The sequence below is a fragment of the Astatotilapia calliptera genome, chromosome 11 (genome assembly GCF_900246225.1).
Source record: "Astatotilapia calliptera chromosome 11, fAstCal1.2, whole genome shotgun sequence".
NCBI classification, from domain to species: domain Eukaryota; kingdom Metazoa; phylum Chordata; class Actinopteri; order Cichliformes; family Cichlidae; genus Astatotilapia; species Astatotilapia calliptera.
The window spans coordinates 3097107-3122231 of record NC_039312.1 but is presented as its reverse complement, the minus strand read 5'-3'; the positions used below and the strand labels follow the sequence as shown (position 1 = coordinate 3122231).

General features: G+C 41.0%; 1 protein-coding gene across 5 annotated transcripts in view; it reads left to right on the top strand.

Annotated features, from left to right (window-relative positions):
• grik2 (glutamate receptor, ionotropic, kainate 2) overlaps positions 1–25125 on the top strand; it is a 326891-nt gene that overhangs the window by 52553 nt on the left and 249213 nt on the right. For 3 of the 5 annotated variants that reach the window (XM_026183896.1, XM_026183897.1, XM_026183898.1), the window contains exon 3: positions 23450–23617. In XM_026183896.1, coding sequence (XP_026039681.1) covers positions 23450–23617 — 168 coding nt within the window. Of the gene's footprint in view, positions 1–23449; positions 23618–23638; positions 25052–25125 lie in introns of those variants that run through there. The other 2 variants (XM_026183900.1, XM_026183899.1) reach the window with 2 other exon arrangements.

Genomic DNA, 25125 nt, shown 5'->3' with positions numbered 1-25125 from the left:
TTTCAAAATGTCCCCAGAGTGATGCATCGTCTGTTTAACAGTAAGAAGACGTGAAACATGAGCTGCAGCATCGCCCGTGTGGATGCTGCAGCATCGCCCGTGTGGATGCTGCAGCATCGCCCGTGTGGATGCTGCAGCATCGCCCGTGTGGATGCTGAGGTAAAGACAAAACGATGAGTATAACAATGACCAGTAACACATTAAGCATTAGTACGGTATTAGTTTAGAAATATTTATACAGCATGTATTTTCTTAATACATATAGTTATTCATGATTAATAAACTGACATGTTTATTGTATCATTGCTTTATGAAGCAGTTGGAGCTTAAATAAGCCTTAAAATGGGATGTTTCACTGTGGACGTGCTGAGGGTCCAGCTTCAGCTCCAACATGCTGCTGAATAAATCAGGATGCGGTGCTGAAAGAAACACTGGGTGGTTTCCTCCTTCAGCACAAATATTCATTGTGTTCATTTTCTATAATAATAATAAAATAGTGATAATATGTAGTATGATAAATATGAGTACTGGATGTCTGAATTTAAAATAATAACCTAATTTTTTTTTCAAAACAACAACGTTTCCAAACATCTGCACGAACACAGTGTTACAGATGCATTTTGACATTTCTGGGTTTTTTGTTTGTTTTTCATTATGGCCATTAAATCAATCAATCAATCAATCAATCAATCAATCAATCAATCAATCAATCAATCTATCTATCTATCTATCTATCTATCTATCTATCTATCTATCTATCTATCTATCTATCTATCTATCTATCTATCTTTCTTTCTTTCTTTCTTTCTTTCTTTCTTTCTTTCTTTCTTTATTCAATGCAGTACAGGCTGGGATTTCACGATTTCATGGAGATGCCACTGATGTGGGATTCTCCCAGTGAGCATGGAGAACCACATCTTGACCTGATCACCTCGTTACCCCTAGGAGCTCTGAGTTTTCATTTGTCTTTCATTGCACATGACCGACTGTTTGGTTTAATTCAGCAGCTCTTTGGGACTGAGCCTGACTGCACACTGTCTGACTAAAGTTAGGTAATGGACTACAAACCAGAGGAAAGACAACCTATCATATTATATTTTAAATATGAAGCTTCAGTCCGGCTGGTGGATCTGATTCTGGTTCACTCTCTCTTACAAGCGCAGACTGTGGTCCTACAAACCCAGCGTGGGTTATGTTTGCATGTGATGATAAATATTTGTATCTCCTGTCTCACTTTGGCTTTGTTTGTGTCATTTCTCATGGCGTCACTCATGCCGCCGACGTCTTCAGTGTCAGCTGCCTGCAGCTTTCCAACCTTATAAAAAGTCTTTCTTGCACTGAAAACACTGAATGAACAGATTCGATGTTCTGGGGAGGTGAAATAGCCTCACTTTACAGATACTTTGTTAATCATTCATTTACGCTTCATAAATGACATGATGAATATGTTGCATGTTGTTAATCAAGAATTTAAATTATATCTGTATTTATAAATTACATACGAAGAACTTATTAATAACTTAATGATGCTTAATAGTGTCAGACGTTTTAAATGATGTGGTGGCGCATGAGTTTAAACATTTTATTGATTTTTCAACATATTTGTCTTTTTGATTACAGTTTTAATAAAAGTCTTCTTTGTGTTTGTTCTACTACTTCGATTATACTGTGTTGGTTTATACAGACGTGATTCTGGATGTATTATTGCAGGGTCTACCTTACAATATAAAGCACCTTGAGGCGACTGTTGTGATTTGATGCTGTATAAATAAAATTGAATTGATTCCTTAATACTCCTCAGGGTTCAAGGAACCTCTTACACTGCTGCCTCTCAGAAGCTTCAAGCTGATGTTAGTCAGGAGCTATTTGCAAAACAATCTGCAAACTATGCAGATAATTTCATGAACTGAGTTGGTAAAAGTGTCTAAGAGATGCTTAACCATAGGATAGTGAACATGTAGCATGGAGCATGTTTGGTGTGGGATTGTAATTAGAATGATAATGCATTATTAGAGTGACACAGCCCGTTGTATGGGCGCGACTTTGAAAGAAAGGAGTTAACTGGGGGGCGTGTTTAGACGCTCACTGAGACCTCAGCTCTCATTGAGCTGCCTTCTGTGTTGTTCATACTGCTGGGTTATTGGACGGCTAACAGATGCAACTGACAGAACATAGCAATATTCATCTGCTTTATAGTTCACCCTGTGTGTGTTATTAGCACTGATACAAACATTCCACCTAACGTTGACCTGCTGAAATCGTTCTTTAGCTTCAAACAGCAACAGCACCAGGTGAAAGGATGCTAGCTGCATACACAGTTACACATCTTGACATGTGTGTAGCTTCAATGTGTCATTTTGGAAAACAGCCTGCTATATTTTTCATTTTGTTTTCACAACATCTGTTCTTCATACATCCAAAACAACATTACAAGAGCTCAGAGAAGGAACCCTGTTGTATCAGGCGCCACGTTCCTGTAGCTCCTGGAAGGTGGTGTTAGCACAGCCCAGAGATACTGCACTGGGATACGATGTGGTTTATTATGTGACCATCCTGAAACACGCAACGTTTCCACGTTAATGTTTGGTTGTGTATACTACCTCCAGATATTATTCAAGCCACTAAGTAAATCCAAATAAAATAGTTGGAGCTCTGTTTAATTCCTGAATCTCTTTGAGTTCTGATGTTGCTGATTCTTCCCTCAGGCTTTAGAAGAAAACACCAAAGCCATGAGCAGTATTTCTGGGTACTGAGGTTTGACATTTCCCTTTTCTGCAGTGGCTCCACACCTGTGACAAAGGTGCTTTCCTGCTTTTCATCATGGCCAAAGACTCCACTGGCTGCTTGTTTAATGGGGTAACCTGCTAACATTTTCACTGACCTCTGCCGTCTTTAAGCTCGACTTGAGCAGCGTTTTTGAGAGAATGGCATAAAAAACGGTGTTAGACCAGTTAAGGAACAAACAAGCAGTCTGTTAAATAAAGCCACTTGCAACAACTGTTCTACTCTTCACTCAGTTCACCTTCGTTTAAACAACTTCCATTAATACTAAGTGCATCAGAGATTTTTATTGCTGTTTAGAAGCTGTGAATCTGTTTCCATGTGAAAGTGTTGAAATGTCTCTGAGACTCTGAGTAAAACTGATCCAAAAAAAGAGAAATATTAGAGAACATGTCCTAAAAGATGTGGTGAAGGAGTGTCTCTCTGGAGGACTGGGACACGAAGGAAAAACATGTTTTTAAAATGATAACACTGTAGATATGTAATGAGATGTATTTGGGTGGAAAACAAGGATGTCAAATCTGCCTGTACACAGGTGTTTAAAAGTGTTGGTACTCAAGTTCAAAGTGAATAACTCATCTATTGAGGATGAGGAACATCGTGGTTGGCAGCTAACACAGCAGGAACAGAAAGAAACTGTAAAGCCAAACTAATCTTTAAATGAGCCCAGATCTCAGGTCAGCTACTAAGCGGAAGGTTGGCGGTTCGATTCCAGGCTCCTCAGGTCTGCATGCCAAATATCTGCAAGACACTGACCCCATTTTGCTCTCCGATGCATCCATCGAGTGTGAATGTGTATGAATGTTAGATACTAAGCACTGCACAACCTAGAAAATGTGCCTGTGTGATTGGGTGAATGAATTAGTCGTATAAAGTGCTCAGATTAAAAGCGCTATATAAGAACCAGTCCATTCACCATATAGCCTTAGTAGCCCTGTGTGTTGTAGGACTGTGTCCTGTCTCGTCCATTAGCTCAGCTGCCACAGATTCCTCCTGAGGAGACGCACACAGCTGGCTTTATTCAGCAATCAGCCCCCCAGCAGTGCAGCAGTGAGTGGGCCCCCCTCCAGCTGCTGTGGTGTGGTCTGCCTGTGTCTTTCTTTGAGTAGCTAATATGTTTAACTTGGTTAGCATCTCCTGGCTTTGTAAAGCTAATGTTTAATTAACATGTAAGCTGTACCAGGCAATTATGACAGGAAATACAGGAAGAGGAATTCAATAGCAGCCTTATTAGCAGGAAACATTTCAGTCTTACTCATATTTAGCTTCTATCCAAATATTTGGCCAAATGACTGAAGAACATCTGGGACAGAATTACATAAATATATGAAGAAGATTTTGACCATGGAGAGAAACGCTGGGTCTGATCCCAGTCTGAACGATGCCTGAAACCTGTGATTTGGCCTGCAGGGCTACAGCTAGAGGCGCAGCTGCTGTTACGAATGATAGTGAGCTCAGCCCTGTAGAATAAATACTCATTTATTTATTAATATTATGAATTACTGTGTCTGACACAGGCCTGTGGGGAATAATACAGTAACTTAATCCAAACCAGCATTAAAACCCAGTTTGTCTAAAGAGTCAAATAAGTAACTCAACTGCCGTCTGTCAAAGAAATCAAAGTTTAATGAGTGTCTGTGCTGGCAGTGATGTAAACAGTGTTACGACAGTAGGAGAAGGACTGCTTTCAAAATAAATGTAGTTTGATCTGGATATGATGGAAGGAAGGAGTGCACACACAGTCCACATTAAACAGGCTAATCTGGTAACAGGACAGCAGGTTAATGATTAAGAAACGTGTCTAACAATAAGGGAGGGAAAATTCAGCCCTTTTAGACGTTTTCCTTTCAGACAGTGAGACAGGTCTCTGCTGCGTTTCCACCAGTAACAGTCATTCCTAAACGTTTAGAAATTCTCAACGTCTTGTGTAATTCCAGTCCCAGCCTTTTGCCCACATTCAAAACCATCCATGTCTTTTGTAAGCTGAAGTAGATGAGTGTGCAGACCATGAAGCCTCCGAGCACCACAGACCCTGGTACTTAAAATGATTTAGACAATGTTGTTTTGTTGGCTATTAAATATTTAAAAGAATTAAATCCTTCGCTCCGGCTCCCCCTGCTTCATCCTTCCTTATCACACGCTCTTTGTTTTCTTGCCTTCCCTCTGTTGTATTCTGTCAGAAACCCAAAGCTCCTCTGCTAACGGGCTGCTTTAACTCAACAAGAACAAAGAGCCACAGTCCTGTCTGCTCTGTGTCACACGTCTGGTGTCGATTATTTATATCTCATCTATTTATAATCTTCTCTCTGTCCTACATATGTCTTTGACAGCTCTCCTGGGACGTCTTCGTCTCCAAAAAGCCTGCTTCTTTATCTTCCTTCACATAAGGTCAAAGAATACAGCAGCAGCAGGAAAACAGATCTTCAGATTTTCTCCGTCTTCAATAGAAAACCAACAAAAGTAATCCTAATAGTCAGTTCTGATAACTGTGGGACTGCCAGCTGCAATTTCGATATTAATGTCTTCTTTCGAGCACTTTATTGTGTGAATTATTTGAGGAGAAAAAAGTATGAAGTCAGTTTTGGAACAAGGCTTAACGGCACATAATGTGGGACGAGAAGCACTGTGAAAACTTTTTAGATGCCCTGTGTATGTTTCCTGAGCAGCATCTTATTAAACTGCAGCGCTCACGAGCATTTAACCCACGAACGAAATGTTTTAACTTTGTTTGAACTGCAGGTTTCCGAGGTTTGGAAGTTATTACTGGTACTTATTTAATTACTTTGCTAAAGCAAACACGTGTCCATAGAGGCACTATTAAAAATAGATGACTTTCTGACAGCTGACGGTCTTTACAGCACGCTCACTGGTTCGATTGCAGCCGACCATCAACAGCACCCAGTCTGCTCGCTGTGGTTTTACACCTTTGCCACACTGATCACAGCCAATGGGACAAAGAACTGAAACCTGAACTAACACGATCGTTAACGGATCAGCTTTGTGAAGCAATCCTAACAACATCCCACCAACACAGTGTGACTGTTTACACACTAAAATATAATCACGCGTAACAAAAGTCATCAGTCGTGTCAGAACTCACTTCAGGCTGATTCAGAACAAGGAGGAGGGGCTATAGAGGGAGGGGGTTGGCTGTAGGATGCTCTTAGTGTGGCGCCTCGATTCAGCCAGTGTGGACTCTTTATTCTCCTCGTGGACTGATTGCCTGTTGTTGAGCACACGTTCCCGACAGCCCCCCACCCCCCACCTACTCCCTGACGAAGCTCCTCCCTCTCTGTGGCGCCGTGGCTGGCTGTGGTTGTACTACCTGTAGATATTCATGCCACATTTTTCTCACACTTTGCTATTCGAGGAACTTGCATCGAACAGACCAAGTGAGAAATATTTCCACTATATTCCCACCGTTAGCATTCACACCATGTTGTGTGTTTCCACAGCTTTGCACACGTTCTGTTTGGGAAGTGTGAGCACATGCTATCAACGTGCTAATCTGGCTATTAGGAGAGAGAGTGTGTATTTGAGTACACACCCTGCTGCATGTACTGAGCATGCCGATGAAAGTGGAAGTGGCTGGATCCATGCGGGGGAGTAATGGAAGCAGAGTTGTGTTAGTTGGAGTGTGCACGGTGAAACTGGACCTCAGCAGGTGTTGTTGGTAACTCATGTGGGAGGCAGAGCTGGTCCTGGGCCTGTGCCACGCTCAGGCTACACCACGCTGAGTGGGAGGTTCATGTCATCGTGACTGATGGACTCAGAGTTCTTGCATGTCTGAGTTTCCGCCTTGTTATCTACATGTAGATAAATATTTTATGCAAATGCATTTTGTGACAATCTAATGCATAAATGTCAGAAATGAAAGGAATCAAGACGCTGAGGGAGTCAGTGCAAACACACTGTCAGCCTCTTTGTTGTGCTGTAGTCACGACTAACACTCGCTTCCAAAGTTGTGCCTCCATGTTGGAGCCATTATCACATCAGTAATGGTGATGGTGGCATAGATATGACACACATTTGCAACAACAAGCATTATTAATGTCCTTTCAGTTTGAGTGATCCATTGCATATGAAAGTATTCACAGGGCTTCACTTGCTCCACATTTTGTCATCTGTCATTTATTAAAAAAATTAATAAATAAAAACGAAATATATTTATAATGTTCATGCGTATTCACAAGCTTTGTCATGAAACTCCAAATGAAGCTCAGGTGTATCCTTTTCCCACTGATCATGTTTCTATAACTCGGCTGGTAAATTTAGTTTAGTGGAAATAATCTAGAAAGGCTAAAAGCCGTGTATATAAGATCCCACGGTGGGCAGTGCTTGCACAGACTGCGCTGTCCAAGGACTTGCTGTGGGTCCCACTGAGCCACTGAGCAGCTTCGATCATTTGTAAAGGGAGACGTGTGGAACCACCGGGATAGAAAGGGTTTAGTTAGGGAGGTGACCAAGAACTAACTGTTACTCTGACAGCACCTCCCAGAAGAACAACCATTTCTGTAGCACTCCACCAATGTGCTCTTTCATCTGCAGTTGACAGACCGATGACATTAAAGGAGATCATCATAGTAAAGATATCGTATTAAACTGCAGTACTGATGAGGGCTTACCCCACACATGAAATGCTTTAACTTTGTTTAAAGTCTCCTCTTTTTAAGGACTAGAGGTTTAAAATGTATTCACTCAAAAATGAAGGGAACATTCATTTAGTCCATGAACACAATAACAGTCATTTCAAAGATAACAGCTGTAGTGCAGTAATTATGAAGCAGCTCAAAGCACTGGTTGTTTTTAAAGCTGGTATTTTGTATAGAGCTTCATTACAATGTCCATCAATGCACTATTAAACGTTTAAATGAAATGCGTCATGCTTACATTAAATGACAGATTCAGGCTGTCTTAGCCTCTGTAAAATCATCTTTGATTGTTACATCATACATGTGGCTTCTGAATTGATAACCTGTCTTTCAGCAGCTATTCAGTTTATATATATATATTATAAAAATCATTTTGTAATATTTTTAAATCAGTGTTTATAAAAGTATATTGTGGAGGAAGAGACAGGTCTGTTGTAACTGTTGAAACGCTGCGAGTGGATGAAATGATTTAAAGAGATGAATTAGTGTTGATTTCAGGGAAGGGTGAAACTCAAACTGTCGCATGCACAGTACAGCATGTAGTGAAACGCTGCAAACACATGCGGGTGTGACTTAAATTCTGCAGGTTTTCAGCTCCGATCGTGATTGGAGATAAATATCTGGTACGATGTCCTGGTGAACCGGCTCTGTGACATGGCTCACCAAACTACCACCTCCATTATTTTGAATTTCTAGAAATAATTAATTGCAAACAGCTAAACATGTGCAACACATCAAAATCTACTGGAGCATTTGCACGTATCCCCCAGCTGGCAGCTGGCTCTGTGTCCCAGCAACTACGGTCAGAGACACAAGTTCCCTTAAATGGGGAACAATTTCCTCCAAATGCATGGTAATGTGTGAAATAAATAAGCTACATTATGCATAAAAGGAAAAATGATTACAACTTTTAAAAGGCGTTATGAATATTTATGAAGTGTTTCTGTCTCTGCTTGTTTCTCTGCCTCTTTGGAGTCAGGAGCCACTAATAAAAAAGCCCATGTTCCCAGCATTTTAACATGGTGCCAAATTGGACATTAATGCTTTTAATGTTCTGGCTTTAGATGAAAAATATTACCTTTGATTGCTGATTGACTTATTTCTGGGCTTTTATGCCTTTTATATGTGTGCTTGACTGCAAATGTGAGCCTTTCATGTTTAAAAGGAGCCTGGAGGCACACGGCTGTGTAGGGCAGCTTTCCTCTCCCCATAGCTGGGCTGTCAGGGTTAGTTAAAGGCAGAGGGTCCAATGTTCTCGTGGCTTTAAGGACGGCACAGAGATGAAAAGAGAGACGTAGCTCATCCAACCATCCAAAGGGATTTTCCCTTCAAGCACCTCATCACAATCTCTCCAAATGAAACCATTATCTCAACATTCCTGCCGGAGGCACTCGCTCTCTTTTACTCATTTTTTCACCCCCCACTCCCACACACACACAAAAGGGTCCTTCTCCCTTTTCCCTCCTTTTAGAGCTGTATTTTGGAGATGTGAAGAGAAGATGAAAGATGGAAGGTGACAGGTGCTGTGAGATAGCGGATTGTGGGAATGAGGAAGAGGTGGGGCAACGGGGGGAAGAAGTGGATGTTTGAGGGGAGGAAGAACCAGCAGGGACAAAAGTGTCAGAGATGGAGGAGATGTTCGCTAGAGAGTGTGCGTGACGGGGATCACTCCTAATTCTTCCAGGGAAAGCTCAGATTTGGTTTGCTTGTCATAACAGATGCTTCAGTCTGCCCAAAGGGAAAGCTGCTCTCCACCTGCAATGACTCATTTGGAAATTCCTCTTCATGTATTATTTGACCATTATTTGCCTTCACACACGCACAGACACTCCTACGGGCGTCCTACAGAAGGAGAGAGTTAAAAACTGAGGGGGAAAATAGGAAGCAAGATGAGAGGGGACAGTGTTCATAGCTGTAACTGTGAATAATGGCATGGCTTCAGGACCGACATAAATCACCTGTAGTTGATAACATTATGTGTCGTCATGCAGGAGCCTGGTGCTGGGAACTCAGGGGACAAGCAATGAAATAAGAATTTAATTATGTTCATCACTGCAATGATATGAGTTCAAAGAAAGATTTGAAACCTTTTGACAGACAAAGATGGGGTGAGCAAAGCTAAAGGTGATGATGGGGGATTTTTTAAAGAAAGGAGTGAAAGGCATTAACAATGTTCAGCTGTGACTGTTTTGAAATGAAAAAATGTTGAGAAATTATTCATATGTAGTTGTGCTAAAGGCCATGGAGAAAAGCAGATGTGAGATGCTGGAGACTGATTTACAACCTATTTAGTGATGATTTAGTGATCATCAAAGAAGTCCTGCCATTAATTAATGCTTCGATCTTAAATATGATCAACCTATCTCTAATGATCGGCTATGTACCACAGGCCTTCAAGCTGGCTGTAGTTAAACCTTTACTCAAAAAGCCATCTCTAGACCCAGCAGTCTTAGCTAATTATAGGCCAATCTCCAACCTTCCTTTATATCAAACATCCTTGAAAGAGTAGTTGTCAAACAGCTAACAGATCATCTGCAGAGGTTTATTTGAAGAGTTTCAGTCAGGTTTCAGAGCTCATCACAGCACAGAAACAGCTTTAGTGAAGGTTACAAATGATCTTCTTATGGCCTCTGACAGTGGACTCATCTCTGTGCTTGTCCTGCTAGACCTCAGTGCAGCGTTCGATACTGTCGACCATAATATCCTATTAGAGCGATTAGAACATGCTGTAGGTATTACAGGTACTGTGCTGCAGTGGTTTGTATCATATCTATCTAATAGACTCCAGTTTGTGCATGTAAATGGAGAGTCCTCTTCACACACTGAGGTTAATTATGGAGTTCCACAGGGTTCAGTGCTAGGACCAATTCTGTTTACATTATACATGCTTCCCTTAGGCAGCATCATTAGAAGACATAGCATACATTTTCACTGCTATGCTGATGACACCCAGCTCTATCTGTGCATGAAGCCAGATAACACACACCAATGAGTTAAACTGCAGGAATGTCTTAAAGACATAAAGACCTGGATGGCCGCTAACTTTCTGCTTCTTAATTCAGATCAAACTGAGGTTATTGTACTCGGCCCTGAAAAGCTTAGAAATATGGTATCTAAGCAGATTCTTACTCTGGATGGCATTACCTTGGCCTCCAGTAACGCTGTGAGGAACCTTGGAGTCATTTTGACCAGGACACGTCCTTCAACGCACATATTAAACAAATATGTAAGACTGCTTTCTTCCATTTGTGCAACATCTCTAAAGTTAGAAATATCCTGTCTCAGAGTGACGCTGAAAAACTAGTTCATGCATTTATTACTTCCAGGCTGGACGACTGTAATTCATTATTATCAGGAAGTCCTAAAAACTCACTGAAAAGCCTTCAGCTGATCCAAAATGCTGCAGCAAGAGTCCTGACAGGGACTAGAAAGAGAGAGCAGACTGAATTAACTAAAGGCTTTTCAACCTCCCTGAGCCTGGTTCTGCTGGAGGTTTCTTCCTGTTAAAAAGGAGTTTTTCCTTCCCACTGTCGCCAAAGTGTTTGCTCGTAGGGGGTCATATGATTGTTGGGTTTTTCTCTGTATGTATTATTGCAGGGTCTACCTTACAATATAAAGTACCTTGAGGCAACTGTGATTTGGCGCTGTGTAAATACAATTGGATTGAAAGCTGGAGGCGGTGACTGGGGAGAGTCTGGGCTTGTCTGCTTAGGCTGCTGTCCCTGCAGCCTGGTCCAGGATAAGTGGGAGAAAATGGATGGATGGATAGAAAATTGGTGATGTGTTCAATACTTATCATGTTATGATATTCATCACAGTGTGGTGCTCAGTGCTTTTTTAATGCTGTTGTGTGTTAGAGGTGCAGACTGACAGACAAAAACACCCGAACAACCTGGTGAAAAGATCCAGCTCAGTGCTTTTCAGGAGGCTGGACTCACATAAGGAACAGAGAACAGACTGAAAGCTGTGCTGGGCAGAGCGGCAGCAGAGGTAGATGAGTGTGTTGTTAATCTGAACATTGAGGTCCTTTGTCTCCACTGCAACAAGACTTTTTAACTCCAGCTAACCGATTTGTTCTAGTTACTCCAGGTTTTTCTATTCAGTATTAATTACGTTACAACCTTTTGTTGTCTATCCAAACAGAAGGTGTGAAGCACTCACAATTTCATTGTACATGTACAAAGTGCCATTCTATTCTATTCTATTCTATTCTATTCTATTCTATTCTATTCTATTCTATTCTATAGTTAGCTCTCTCACTCTGTAATGCACATCAGCTGTTTTCTTCATTCATACTGTTACGACTTCTCATTGGACTGTGTCAGTGGTGTGAAACGGTGCATCCAGTTTGGCAGTTTGAAGTTGACATGATGTGTTTTCTTCTTGCATTGATGGAGTGACGCCCGTTTCCTCTTCACACATGACCACCCTGTTTGTTTGCAGCCGTGTAAGAAATTACAAACATTTATTTTTACTGTCCTACATTCCTGTCTTTCTTATTAATGGCGTGTTCATCCTCAGTGTGTGTAACATCTGTATGTGGCTCAGGCCTTCTGTCAGCATCACGCTTGTCTGCTTTGAATCACATAAAAAATAACTTATTATTCAACAGCTTATAATCTTAGAATCAATGATAATGAATAGATTTTTAATAATATTATGTGTGAATGTTTCATTCCAGCTTGATATTTATTAATGTAATGATGTGATCTGCTCCATACACTTCTCTTTTCCTTTGCATCACGTCTACATTTCACGATGAATCCTTGAATGCCGGCACCTTTCCCGATCTGCAGTCTTTCACATCTCAGCATCTGTTATTGTCTCCTTGAAGGAAACAGGATTAAGTCTGACCCTGGATGTGTGGCTGGTGATTTGCTAGACAGTAACAGACTTAAGCTAGATTTTTTTTAGACTTTTGTTTGTTTGTTTTTGGGTAACACATGAATCTCAGGACTGTGATATCACAGCTCTGTAAAGTCAAACGTGTAGCGGTCTTTTCCGAGCAGATTAAGTATCATGTAAATGTCGTGATGCCTACGGTGTTTTCTTCAAACCCTTTTTTCCATATTTAGTTCGTGTAGTTGATCCAACGTCCTGGCTGATGACCAAGTGAGTTGGCATGTGAAATGAATGCAAATAAATAACATAACATTGCATTTGCAGGATGATGATGAAGTAGACATATATTCTAAAGAACATGTCGATGTCAGTCCGAGCTGTATTGGTGATGATGTTACTGTAAGGTTTCGTTTGGATTGGCCCCCCGGCATTAAAGTGACCCGGACACTAGAGAGTCTCTGTTCTGTTCTTGCACCATCATTGTGGTTTAGTTGGACGCGTGTCAGGAACTCGTAGATGAGATTGCATTTGCGTCTTTGTCAGCAGCAGAATAAGTAGTAAAATATCTCAGTGCCTAAGCAGGAACTGAACTGTCAGAAAATTCCTTCATGAAGTTTGTGAATGGTTGTAAACAAACAGAATCACAGAGTCTTTCAGAAAACTGTCTTTGGTCGCGGACTCATTCAGTCATGCTGATGCAACAATTATGAGATCAAACAATTAAGATTTCCACTGTAGCTGTTGTACGCGACTCAGACATGAGACTCAGAGGTTGCCAGCAAGTTTCCATAATAAAGCTTTAATAAAGCAGGGGCTCACCAGCTAAACATGTCTGACGCCACCAGCTCACCTGCAGTCCTATTCCAGTGTACTCACAGCGTGACCTCCAGAGCCACTCTAGCTGAACAATGCAGGGCTGAGAGATTTGCTTTAAAAGCCAGGCCTGCAGTTTGCTGTGTTATCAGTGCGCTGTCCCTGCGTCCAACACAATCTGAATGATCTTTTTTTTATGACATTATAAATAAATGCACAGCTGAAAGTGCTGCTTTCCCCTGCAGAAAATAGAATTTCTTGCCTTTTGTTTTCTCATTATCTCTAAAGCATGTTGCCTTCCTCTCCACCCATTTCTGTCTGTTCTCACAGGAGGAAAAAGTGAAACGTCTCTATTAAAGGGCCCAGTTTCAATGTCTTCTTTTCCACTTTTAAAAACATTTCCTGTAATAAATAGGTGTTGCCCAGTATTCTGTGAAAAATGAACTGAGCGCATGATGGATGTGAGCAGAATTATTCCAACGATGATATAAGCAGAGGACTTCCTTTTCCTCCTCTCACGTTTTCTCTCTGTGTACATCCCTGCAGGATAGATTTATAGCATGTGTATGAGAGGGGAAGAATTCACTTTTCACTTTGTATTCTTGCAAATCATCTGTAAAAGAATGGGCTAATGCCAACCATCCATCACGCTGTTCCTGGTCCTTTTTATTTATCAGCTGCATCAAACCTTAATTTCTCTATTATGGACAGTGCTGCTTGTTGCTATATTTATGGTCCAGCTTAAAGCTATCTTATTAACAGCGCATCAAATCACTGTGTGTATCACGGGTCACTTATACACAACGTATATCTGTAGGGTTGATACGTTACAGACTTCTGGTGACGTTCTTTGTATTAATTCAGGCTCTGTCACAATGAGAGAAAAGCTTTTCTCGTGTTAATGACCAGTAACGCCTACAGTCCTCGTGGATCGAAGCGCTCAGAGGAAACCCTCCTTTCACAGGCAGAGCGACTGCCACAGTGACACGTCTCCACAGACACATCTTCATCCGAGCCGTCAAGATTATTAGTTGTTAGTTAATAAGTTATTAGTTGATCAGAACGAGTAAAAAAAGGCTGTGTCTGCACAGACGCAGTAGTTTCCTACTTAGCTGAATCAGTTACTGAGGCTGCTCCATGTTTCACCGGAGCCCTGACGGATCTCAGACCAGGATCGCTTCACAATGAGAAGAATGTATCAGGCTGTATGTGGGAACAAATCGCCTCAAGGGAGTGGACTTCTGGCCCATCATCTCCCGCGTTTCCCCTTTACGTGAGACGATATCGCACACTTGTCTGAACACAGAAAACCAATGAAAAACAAAGCTGCTCATTAGAAACAGAAGGAAAACTTGTGAGTACTGGTCAGCTGATGTTATCGTTAAACAAACAGGAAACGAGGAAAAGGAGAGAAGATGGGACTTACATCCTGTGCTGTTAGCAGGCTGTATTTTCTTGCAGACTAAGAGCTGCTCCCTTGGATTGACTGGATGCCTAACTCAGCACAGACGCACTTAGCTAACTGTGCATATGGACGAGGTTGGACTGTTAAGCAAAATAAAGCTGTGTTGCCTGCCTGTCCTTTAAACACAGCATTATATTGCACGACCGCACAGCTTCAGTGTTCCCATTAAATGTGTGAAACTCAATTATTTCCTTTGGTGTACAGATGAGTGAGGCCTGTGTGGTTGTTCGGGTCACAGGTCTGTGGACAGAGGATGAGTTTTTCTGTCCTGGGAAGCCAACACACCACAGCAGATCTTTGCAGATCTATATAATGGATTGCAGCAGGCTGTGCTGTCTGCCTTCCAAGAATCTGCTTCCTCTCATTATGGTTTGCCCATTGACATTTCAAGATGAGAGCAGTTCGCAAAGACTGTGACTGAAGAGAGATGCTGACATTTTGTGTCTGTGCAAGTGCTCGACAATGGTGGAGAAGCACTGACATTTGTGAAAGTGCCGAGCAGAGCATTCCTTAGGTTTTCTATCAGGAGAAAGAGAGGAAAATTACACATCGCACACTTATATCTTTTATAGTAATCTTCGCTCGTAGGATGTCACAGGAAAAGATGAGTGGTAGGGAGAGAAAAACAAAGTGCAGGAAGGTAACAGGATGAGAAAACGGAGCTGAATAAAGGAGAGATGACAGAATAAACACAACCTAGTTGCAATTCTCCAGCGGCTCACTGCGTGAAAACGTCTTCAGTCTTCTCGCTCTGAGGCTCCTGTACTGCTGCAGACAGCTCCCTGAAGTACAGAAAGCCTTCTGCTGTTGATCTTATATAAAAAGGTACAAAGTGTTCAGTACAAACAGGCCGCTGAATAATGATGATACTGTTTAGTGAAAGAAACTCGGTGTCTCTGCAGGGTTTGTACAGGCGCACAGAACATGAATGCAGAGTGAAAAAGAGGATTAATCACATTAAAACCATATAAGACTCTTTTATATTGTAGGAACTCCATCCTACAGTGAAGCGCCCAGGCCTGCCAGTGTGAGCTGGCACTATATAAAATTAAATGAATACAATAAGTTATATATTACATATAATATATATAAAGTTAATTCATCATGCTCCAGTGGCTGGAAAAGTACACCGTTATGACCATTATGATTTAGAAAGAAGCCATCTTGGCCCAAAGCGTTACATTTAGAGTCCTGTTTTTATGATCACGCTCTCAGCGTGAAACCACGGGTTAGCGTTTGAGTCAATAAAACATGCTTGCACAATTTTACCTGAACAAGGTCTTACAGGCACAGTATTCAATCAAAACATAAGAAAACATGTTGCTATGAAGGAGTAAGTGAAAACTGTTTGTGGTAAACAGCACGGAGAAATGTTACAGTGCTAGCAAATCAAAAGATAAACATCAGACGAGCTGAGTGTTTGTCATAACACACTGTTAAAGAGAGTCTCCATATTTGCATCTTACAGAGTCAGACCAGAGTCATTCCTCTGATATTATCCATTCAAAAATCAACAATAGTCCAGCTTTGTTTGATTTACTGCCGTTGATTACAAACCCTTAAACAAATTCCATTACTACTAAGTAACGTGTTACTGTAATTAAATTACTTTTTCACTGAAAAAGTAGAGTAACTAATTACTGTTCATTTTTAGGTATTTTAATTACAGTTACTTACAATGTACTTGCGTTACATTGTAAAATAATTAAACTCGCTGAATATCATTATTTAATTTCAATAATTTGAAATAAACTCTGCCGCACTAACATCACTGTAGTGCAGCTGCGCGTCATTTCACACCAGTTTGCTGCACAGTCGTATTCTCCAGCGGAAGCTGTCGGACTGAAGCGAGTGGCTGTTTCATGACGTGGACATACTCCCGTATCTTCACTTTTCTGAAACAAGCAGACAAGAACATTACAGTGATATGTCAAAACTATGGGCTGCTGTTAATAGCACGAGTAACCTACTGAAGCGCCTGACACAGAGCATAGACGAACACTTCTGAGCGATCCTTCATCATCATCCATGGATAACACCGCGACAACTCCTGCTGAGCAGCAAAACCTGATTTTACTTCAGCAGTGCAGACGGTGCTTAAAAAATGACTGCAGGCTACACTGTGGAAGAGATGCTAGCGCTGCGTACTGTAGAGTCTCCGTCTTTAAAAATGTATTTATTATTTAAAGAGTTTAATTTCTATTGTTTGTCCACTCGAGCTTTAGAGGGATTTTAAGAAGTATTTAGTTAAATTACTTATTGAGTTTCTCTCCCTCTTTCTTTCATTCTTTCTCCCTGTCCTATCCCCCAGTCATGTCTGTCCCGTTTGTAGCAACTGAAAATAAAATAAATTCATACTTATAATAAAGGTCAATCAAATGGACCAATATGGCAAGGCCATGATGATCCACTTGGTAAAATAAATCCGCTTGGCATCTTTCTTGGCCTTCAGACAACAATTCTGATGGCTAGAGATAAAAAAAAAAAAAAATTACTTATTTAGTAATTAAGTTACTTTTCTGACACAGTAATTAGGTAAGTATTTTAAATACAATATTGACAAAGTAATTAATTACTTTTTTAAAGTAACTCACCCAACACTGCCTAGCCCTTGTACCTGCTGTCTGCATACACGCCCACGACGTCTTTAAAAAGCAGCAGCTGAGCTCTGAGCTCCTGAAGACGATCAGCTGTTGTGTGGTGCGCTCCTGGGATCGTTAAAGACTGCATGTGTTCAACCCATCTTGCAAAATAAAAATTTGGATACTGCTGCACATAATAATGATCAGCTCATCTCTATTATTGGTTACGTGGTGGAGTAGTCTCAAATGAGTAGCTTCTCAAATATTAACTCTTGTCAGTCCTATTCAGCCTTTCATCGATATCCAAGCACAGAAACTGTTTCTATTACATGATGTCCAGCCTAGCACTGACACCACTGAGCTCACAAAGAATTCAACACTGAGCATCAAACAGATTAGAAAGTGTGCTCGGTCTCACAGGAACGACCCTTAGTTGGTTTCAAAGAGGCAGGATTTTGTCTCCACTCACACTCATGAATCACAGAGAACCTTGAATGCTGTGTAGAGCTGATCATCAGTTATTGGGCCCCTCTTATTTAATCTCTGTATGCTTCCTATAAGTAGTGGCTCATTATTATAACTAATCAGATGATACCCAGATGTATTTGGATGATCCTGTCAGTTTATGAACAGTGACATATCATGCACCTGCATGAAATACATGTTTTCTAATGTAACCCAGCATAAGTGAGACTGATGTAATTTAAACATATAAACATATTTATATAAGTATATTTAGTATATTGCATCTTACTGATAACCTTTTTTCTCCATCGTCCATGCATGTTTTTGTTCCTTTATTGCCTCCATCAGGCCTCCTCCTGCCCACTTGCACCCACATCCACACCCCTCCCACTCTCAGTACCACCCTCCCCAACCACGTCCACTACAGCCGCGGCTCAGCTGTGATAAAGATGGAACGTGTTCTCGGAGCTCGTCATGCTACGCTTCCCGTTCTGCAGCACTGATGCTCTGATGCTGATCACCATCAAACTGTCAGCAGCTGAGGTGCAGAGAGAGGGTGGAGGAAGTCAGCATAGTTTTCTTCATAAATAATTTTCACTCCACAGAAATGATGAGCTGAACGAAGATTATTTGTCTTTTGTTTAAAGAAAATTGAGATGAAAGTAGAAAAACACACGTTTTTAGAAAACAAAGAAACACAGCACAGTTGTTAAAAGGAGCTTTTTTAATGAAACACTGACTGTGAACGAGGTGTTCAGTTAACAATCAAGTTTAAAACAGCACAGATTGAATCGGTGTGAATTCTGAGTGTCACTGATAACCACAGTGGAACAGAGACGCTGGTTAGTCTGCAGGACCGCGGTAACACTACTCGCCTTTGGAACTACAGGTCGGGGTTTCACTCCTGACCAGGGCATCTGAAAAAGAAGTGCGTATTTTTGCTAAAGTTAATATTCCCAATCAATGTCTGACTCTTCTTCAGTCCTGTGAAGATGATTCTGGATTTAGTGCTACTGGCAGTATCGTAATTAATCATTAATGACTGGGGTGGGAATCGTTTTGATGCTTGCGCGACACGTGTCCACAAAGGGAGCACAGTAACTTAATGGATTAAACACAGTTGTTATTGAGTCTTTGTGTCAGCAGGGACTCTGTGTAGTCCAGGGCGACTGTGGCTCAGGTGGTAGAGCAGATCAGCTCCTGATTGGAAGGCTGGTGGTTTGACTCCTGGCTCCTGCAGTCTGCATACTAACCACAAATTGCCTTCCGATGCGTTCCTCGGAGTGTGACTGTTTATTAGTTGCACTTGAGTTTAGAAGTGGGTGTGACCGGGTGAATGAGGCATGTTGAGGCAGCGCTTTGAGCACTCCGGGAGAGTAGAAAAGCGCTGTATAAGTTATCAGTCCATTTACCATTTAGCACAAAGTCATTGGAGATATAATTAGATTAAAAAAACTAAGGTTGCCGTGTAAATTCAAGCCACATTTTAAGTGAAGTAAAAAAAAAATGCAAACATTTCAATATTTGCAATTTATCAGTAACAAAAACCCACCAACCCATGTATTTGTGTTCCTTATTTTTAAAGTGAGAACAAATAATAATAAAGTGAGAATAGTATTTAACAGTTACTTTACCTCTGCTTTGGTTATAAAGTATTATTAGGATGAAAATAAGACTGACGGAGAAACTGGTGCAGCATTGTTCTTTAGATCACATTCAGGGCACTGGTTGAACACATGCCCACATATTAAAAGTGATGTTAACACAAAGCCATAACATTCTTTTCAGAAACGTCGGGACCAAATATAAATATGAATCAAATAAGATGGAAGTTAGTTCACAGTTATCCCTGTCTGCACGGTGAAAGCATATGATCACAACAACAACAACAACAACAACAACAACAACAACAACAACAATAAGAATCCCATTCAAGAGAGAAATTTATTTCAATGTAGCAGAAATGACAAACAGTCTATTCAAAGCTAAATAACGTTTTGTAGCAAACAAGTTGCAAATTTTTAGTATTTTAAAGACAACGATTGCCTTTGATACAAAATGAAGATATTTTCTTATCAAGTTAAATATATATTTTAAAATATATGAATTATAATTAACACAGAGACGATAATTAAGTAGTTGTGGGTAATTTTGTATTTTGTGTGGAGACAATGGAAATATGATTTGTGAACAGCCAGGTTTACCTGAGCGAGTTCCTGAGATAGTCGTTGTGAATCTTTTCGTACTCACGCTGATTAATCAGTGTTTGGATCGTGCATGTTTCATTTTCACTGAGCATCCTGCCTGCTGGCTTTTCTGTGCACGGACCGTTGGGATCAGTAAAGACGCTGTTGATTGATTTCGCTCTTGACTGATCACAACTACACTGCTGCACACACACACACACACACACACACACACACACACACACACACACACACACACACACACACACACACACACACACGTAAAGCTTCCAAGGTGCTTCTTTAGCATCTTTAAAATGTAATTTAAAATGTAAAATGTTGTAAAATGTAATGTCTTCTCTTGGTTACTGAGTTTTTAGGAGATCGGCAGACATCGTGACTAACAGTGACAAACAGGTTACCCCGTAAAACACGATCGAGAAACATTTTGGTAGCTAGGCTGTAACGTCTCCACGCTGGATCAATTTAAGATGAGCTTCATAACAGTCTGCACATGTGTACAGATTCCACCAGAGAAGCATCACAAACCCAGACACATTGAGGTGGTCATAAAAGAGCAAATGTAACACCAGTGACACTGAAAAAACAAACACTGATATACAAAGTGGCTTCTTTTAGCTTTTTAAAAGATAGAATATGTAACACAGGGATAATGTTTTTTTACGCTTGTATTATCTTCTACATTACATCATTACATCTGCCTTCAACAATCTTAAAATCCTTAGATTCTCCACATGTGTTTGATACAGTCTGTGTACATGATGCCTGTAAGTGGCACCTTTACTCTCATTCTAACCACCAACCAATTACAACAACAGGACTAAAGTGTCAGCATAGTCTTAATGTGTTTTGACCACAAACAGCAGCACTGGGCAGCACTCTAACATAGCACTAGCTGCTTAGTTAGCTTATGTATTACTGTGATCGATATATCATGTTTGCTGGCTTACTGGAACGATACAAAGAGAATATACTGTGAGTATCGCCCAACTAAATCTATGCAAAGAAAACTTTAATGCATGACACTGATGATGAACACAAGCAGGATTTCTTACTGAGTTATGACTGTTAAAGGGGAAGCTCCACTGTGATCCCAGGAAACTGATGAATTTATGTTGAGAAGTTTGGAAAAGAAACATTTTGAAAACCAATCCCAGTTCTACACTCTGGTTCATAAATGGCTTTACTGGAGGATTGTCTTTCTCTTTGCTTCTGTCCTCTATCACTTATTCTGCTCTATGTCCATGAAGATAAACGAGTAGAAGTTTATTCCTGCTCAGACTGACACCATCACAGTCAACATTTACAACAAGAAGAATCATCATGGCAAATGTATGGTGTGTGAAAATTCCAAGCACTCGGTTTTCCAATTATAGTACATCCTGCTTAACTGATGCTTATTAATTCCTTCAAACTCATTATAGCATGTAAAATAGAGCTCCCTCATGAGATGAATACTAATGTAAGCTTCAACAGTTCAGCCGCTGCCAGCCGTCTTTCAGCTCAGAGGTTTGCTTTACGTTCCTGCACCTAAACCGAATAAATCCCCTTTGATAAAGAGCATTTCTAAATATTTCAGTCACTGTAACAGACTCAGTGTATTTGCTGGTGACAGGTGTGTGTCCACTGTGCAGGGCAGCACGGTGGCACGGTGGTTAGCACTGTTGCCGCACAGCAAGAAGGTCCTGAGTTCAATTCCACCATCAGGCCGGAGTCTTTCTGTGTGGAGTTTGAATGTTCTCCCCGTGTTTGCGTGGGTTCTCTCCAGGTACTCCGGCTTCCTCCCACCGTCCAAAGACATGCAGCTTGTGGGGATAGGTTAATTGGATAATCCAAATTGCCACTAGGTGTGAATGTGAGTGTGAATGGTTGTCTGTCTCTGTGTGTTGGCCCTGCGACAGACTGGCGATCTGTCCAGGGTGTACCCCGCGTCTCGCCCTACGACAGCTGGGATAGGCTCCAGCGCCCCCCGCGACCCTGAAAAGGATAAGCGGAAGCGAATGGATGGATGGATGGAGGTGTGTGTGCAGTGCTTGTACAGTGATGTGTGCGGATTATGTCCAGACTCGCTGAGAGCTCTGCAGTCAAGTGCTTGTAGTTGGAGTAAATAAAGCATAGAGTCGGGGTTCCTTCTGACTGACACTAAGCCAGTGGGGTCAGGCCGTAGGGCTACCCCAAACAAAAAACCTCAACACTTCTTTTACCATTGCTCTTCACTGCTCGCCAAAGGCTTGATTGATTGATTCACTGGCCAATCAGAGTTCATTGATCACAGAAACCCTTACCCCCAGCTCTCTAGGCCTTCTCTTAGTCCATTCATCTGCTGCCTGTCAGACGTATTCACTCGAGGACTGTAGCTGTGAGTGCTCACACTTTTACAATAACCTCCTCTGGCTTTCTGAAGAAAGTCCTTTACAGAGTTTCAAATGGAGGGCAATAAGGTTTTTATTTTAACGTCTGGTCTCGATCAGATGGCTTTTGCAGTAATAATGGATTTTTCCTGGTGTAAAACCCAGTGCTGGTTTTCTAACACTGGAATATTTATTTTCCAGTGTTAGAAAATCAGCACTGCTCAGTGTTAGCCATTGTTAATCTTCAAAACTGACTAGGTTACTTTTAAACATATAACACTGTCAAAGTGTTAATTTAACACTCAACAGTGTTGTATTTAACACTCAGAGGTGTGGACCCATATAGACACTGTCCAGTGTTAATTTAACACTGGAGATTTTGCTGTGCACATCTGACTTGGTAACAGAGAGATCATCAGTCACATGACTTCCTATTCTGCTTGTGCCAAAAGATAATTCTTCACAACTCTGTGTTAAATTGGTGAGATCTGCAACTCTGTGGCAGGTTGCTTTCCATAGCATCAGTCAGACGTAGGTTGTAAATGTGACTCACAGATAGTTGGCAGGCATAGTTTCTAAGAGCCATTGAGGCCTTCAGCCTTGCCCACCTTCTCTTAACCTGGTCAGAGAGGAGGAAGCAGGTGGAAATGGTCTGTCTAAGGAGAGGAGGCCGTAAGGCAATGAACTGAACTGATGACTCATTTCTAAGTATTTTTATCAAGTCTCTATTACATCAGTTTGGACTTTAATAGTGGAACAGTTTCTGCCTCTGTGCTGCTTTTAACATGAGCGGTTATCGAGTAGTTTCATCAGAGCTAAAGTTACTGCTCAGAGGGTCACGCCTGAACCAACAAACATGGTTCCCTTTAAAACATGCTACACTCAGAAACGTGGTAGAAAGCACTTGTTTATGATGGTCAGAAGCTCAACAAGAGCTCGGTCTCTCACAGAGACATCTTTGAGTTGACTGAAAAGGTAAAGTGTGCGAGCGTAGATATTTGGTATGTTTGTGTCCTGGGACTTGCATGTACCCGATATGTGGAATGATTCAGAAGTAGCTGCTATATTGTGCCAAAAGTAGAAACCGCAGGGCACAGTGTTATCTAATTGAGATGGCGTTTAACCTTTAATGACATGAAAGTCTTTTTGATTGTTGAATCTTTGTTTCTCGTATGGTAAAATTAGCCACTTTTAAAAAGCCATTCATTTATTTTCTATGTATTTATGTGAGCTGAGCAGAAGTCTCATATTATTGATGACTGTTACTGATTGTATGCCTCTTTGTTTGCAGGGGGGATATTTGAGTCCATTGAAAGTGGCCCATCAGGTGCGGAGGAACTCGCCTTTAAGTTTGCTTTAAACACAATCAACAGAAACAGAACTCTGCTTCCAAACACCACACTCACCTATGACATCCAAAGGATAAACATCTATGACAGTTTCGAGGCCTCCAGGAAAGGTATTTGCTTGCTTGTGATTGTGTGTGCATTCATATAAATATATATGTAGTCACTGTTTCAGGCCCCTGAGCTGAGCTGCACTCGTTTAGGTTGTGGCAGTTATAATCAGGCGAGGGAGAAATGGCTGAGCACTACAAATGTAAACAGAGATAATTGATTGGTTCCAGGTAATGACTCAGCGGCAGTAATTCAAAGACCTGCTTGGCCCCCAGAGACAGCCAATAAAGTGCTATAATCTATCAGTTTTCTGTGTGCATCAGGCTGACATTTCAAGTCCCTTATCAATTATGGGCCATTATATCCTGTCTTAGTGATTTACTCAAGTCTCTTTTATTAAATAAGGTAATCAGGAGGCACAGCAAATACAAGGATATGTGTTGTTGGTAAGTCATCAAACTGAAGATGCACCTGTAGACCCATGATGGGAGTATATTTAATAGATTTAGACTTGTTGTCAATAGACAAAACTACACATGAGGACAAAATTATTATCTCCTCTTTGAGCCACAAAACACTGCTGTGAAATTATGTGCTTTAACTCTTTAATGCCCAAAGCTTGTAAAAACCAGTTAAATGGGTTATCTTCCAGTTTACATCCAGTATGAAAACATTAGCATGGTTTCGATCTGTCTGAGAAAGCATGACGCCAAAAACAAAAGAAATCCGTTTCGGCTGGTTAGAGTTGTTGATGCTCATGAAGCAAAGTTGCCAAAGTGTTTCCAAGTATCAAAAACTGGAGTGCAGACATCAAGAAAATGAAAGAGTCAGTGCAGGATAATCCTGTTAGAGGAAGCCAACGATGTCAACGACTCTGTAACAAAATCTAGAGAGAGAGATGTCGAAAGACCCCATGACAACTGATGATACTTGGAAATGACTTCGTCAAGTTAAAAATTGTTGACTCAAAGAAGAAGAGACCACTTCAAGCTGGACTGCAGTACGCTAAGGTAACCTGGAGAACGATTATGGATACTGGGCATGCTTCCTTTGGTCAGATGAGACAAAACTACAGTTCTTTGGCCACAGCGCTGCTGCGTATTTACCAAGAAAGAAGGAAGAGGCGTATAACCCAAAGTGTAGGGATGCTTCAGTGAATCTGCAACTGGGAATTTCGTAATTCAATACTGGGTCTGGTTTGTTGTTTTGTCTTCCCACACTTTAATGATCCAAAACATATTTTGCTCCAACCTCTAGAAGACCAAAATGAATGATATTGACTGACCTGCACGAAGCCCCGATATGAGTCCTATTGAAAATCTGTCGGATGAATTGAAGACCAAGGTCCATGTCAGAAGACCATTAGGAGGAGTTTGAGAGGTTTGCCAAAGAAGATGAGGCTGGGACTGCACTTACTGGAAACTACAATCCTGTAAAAACGTATCCAGTAAAAATCATGCACAGTTGCATCAGGGTGACTAATAATGTTGACCTTGGTAGGTTTTAGTTTTTGTGAAATAATATGTTACTATATGCAAAGCAGAACGATCAAAGCACACAACATAAAACT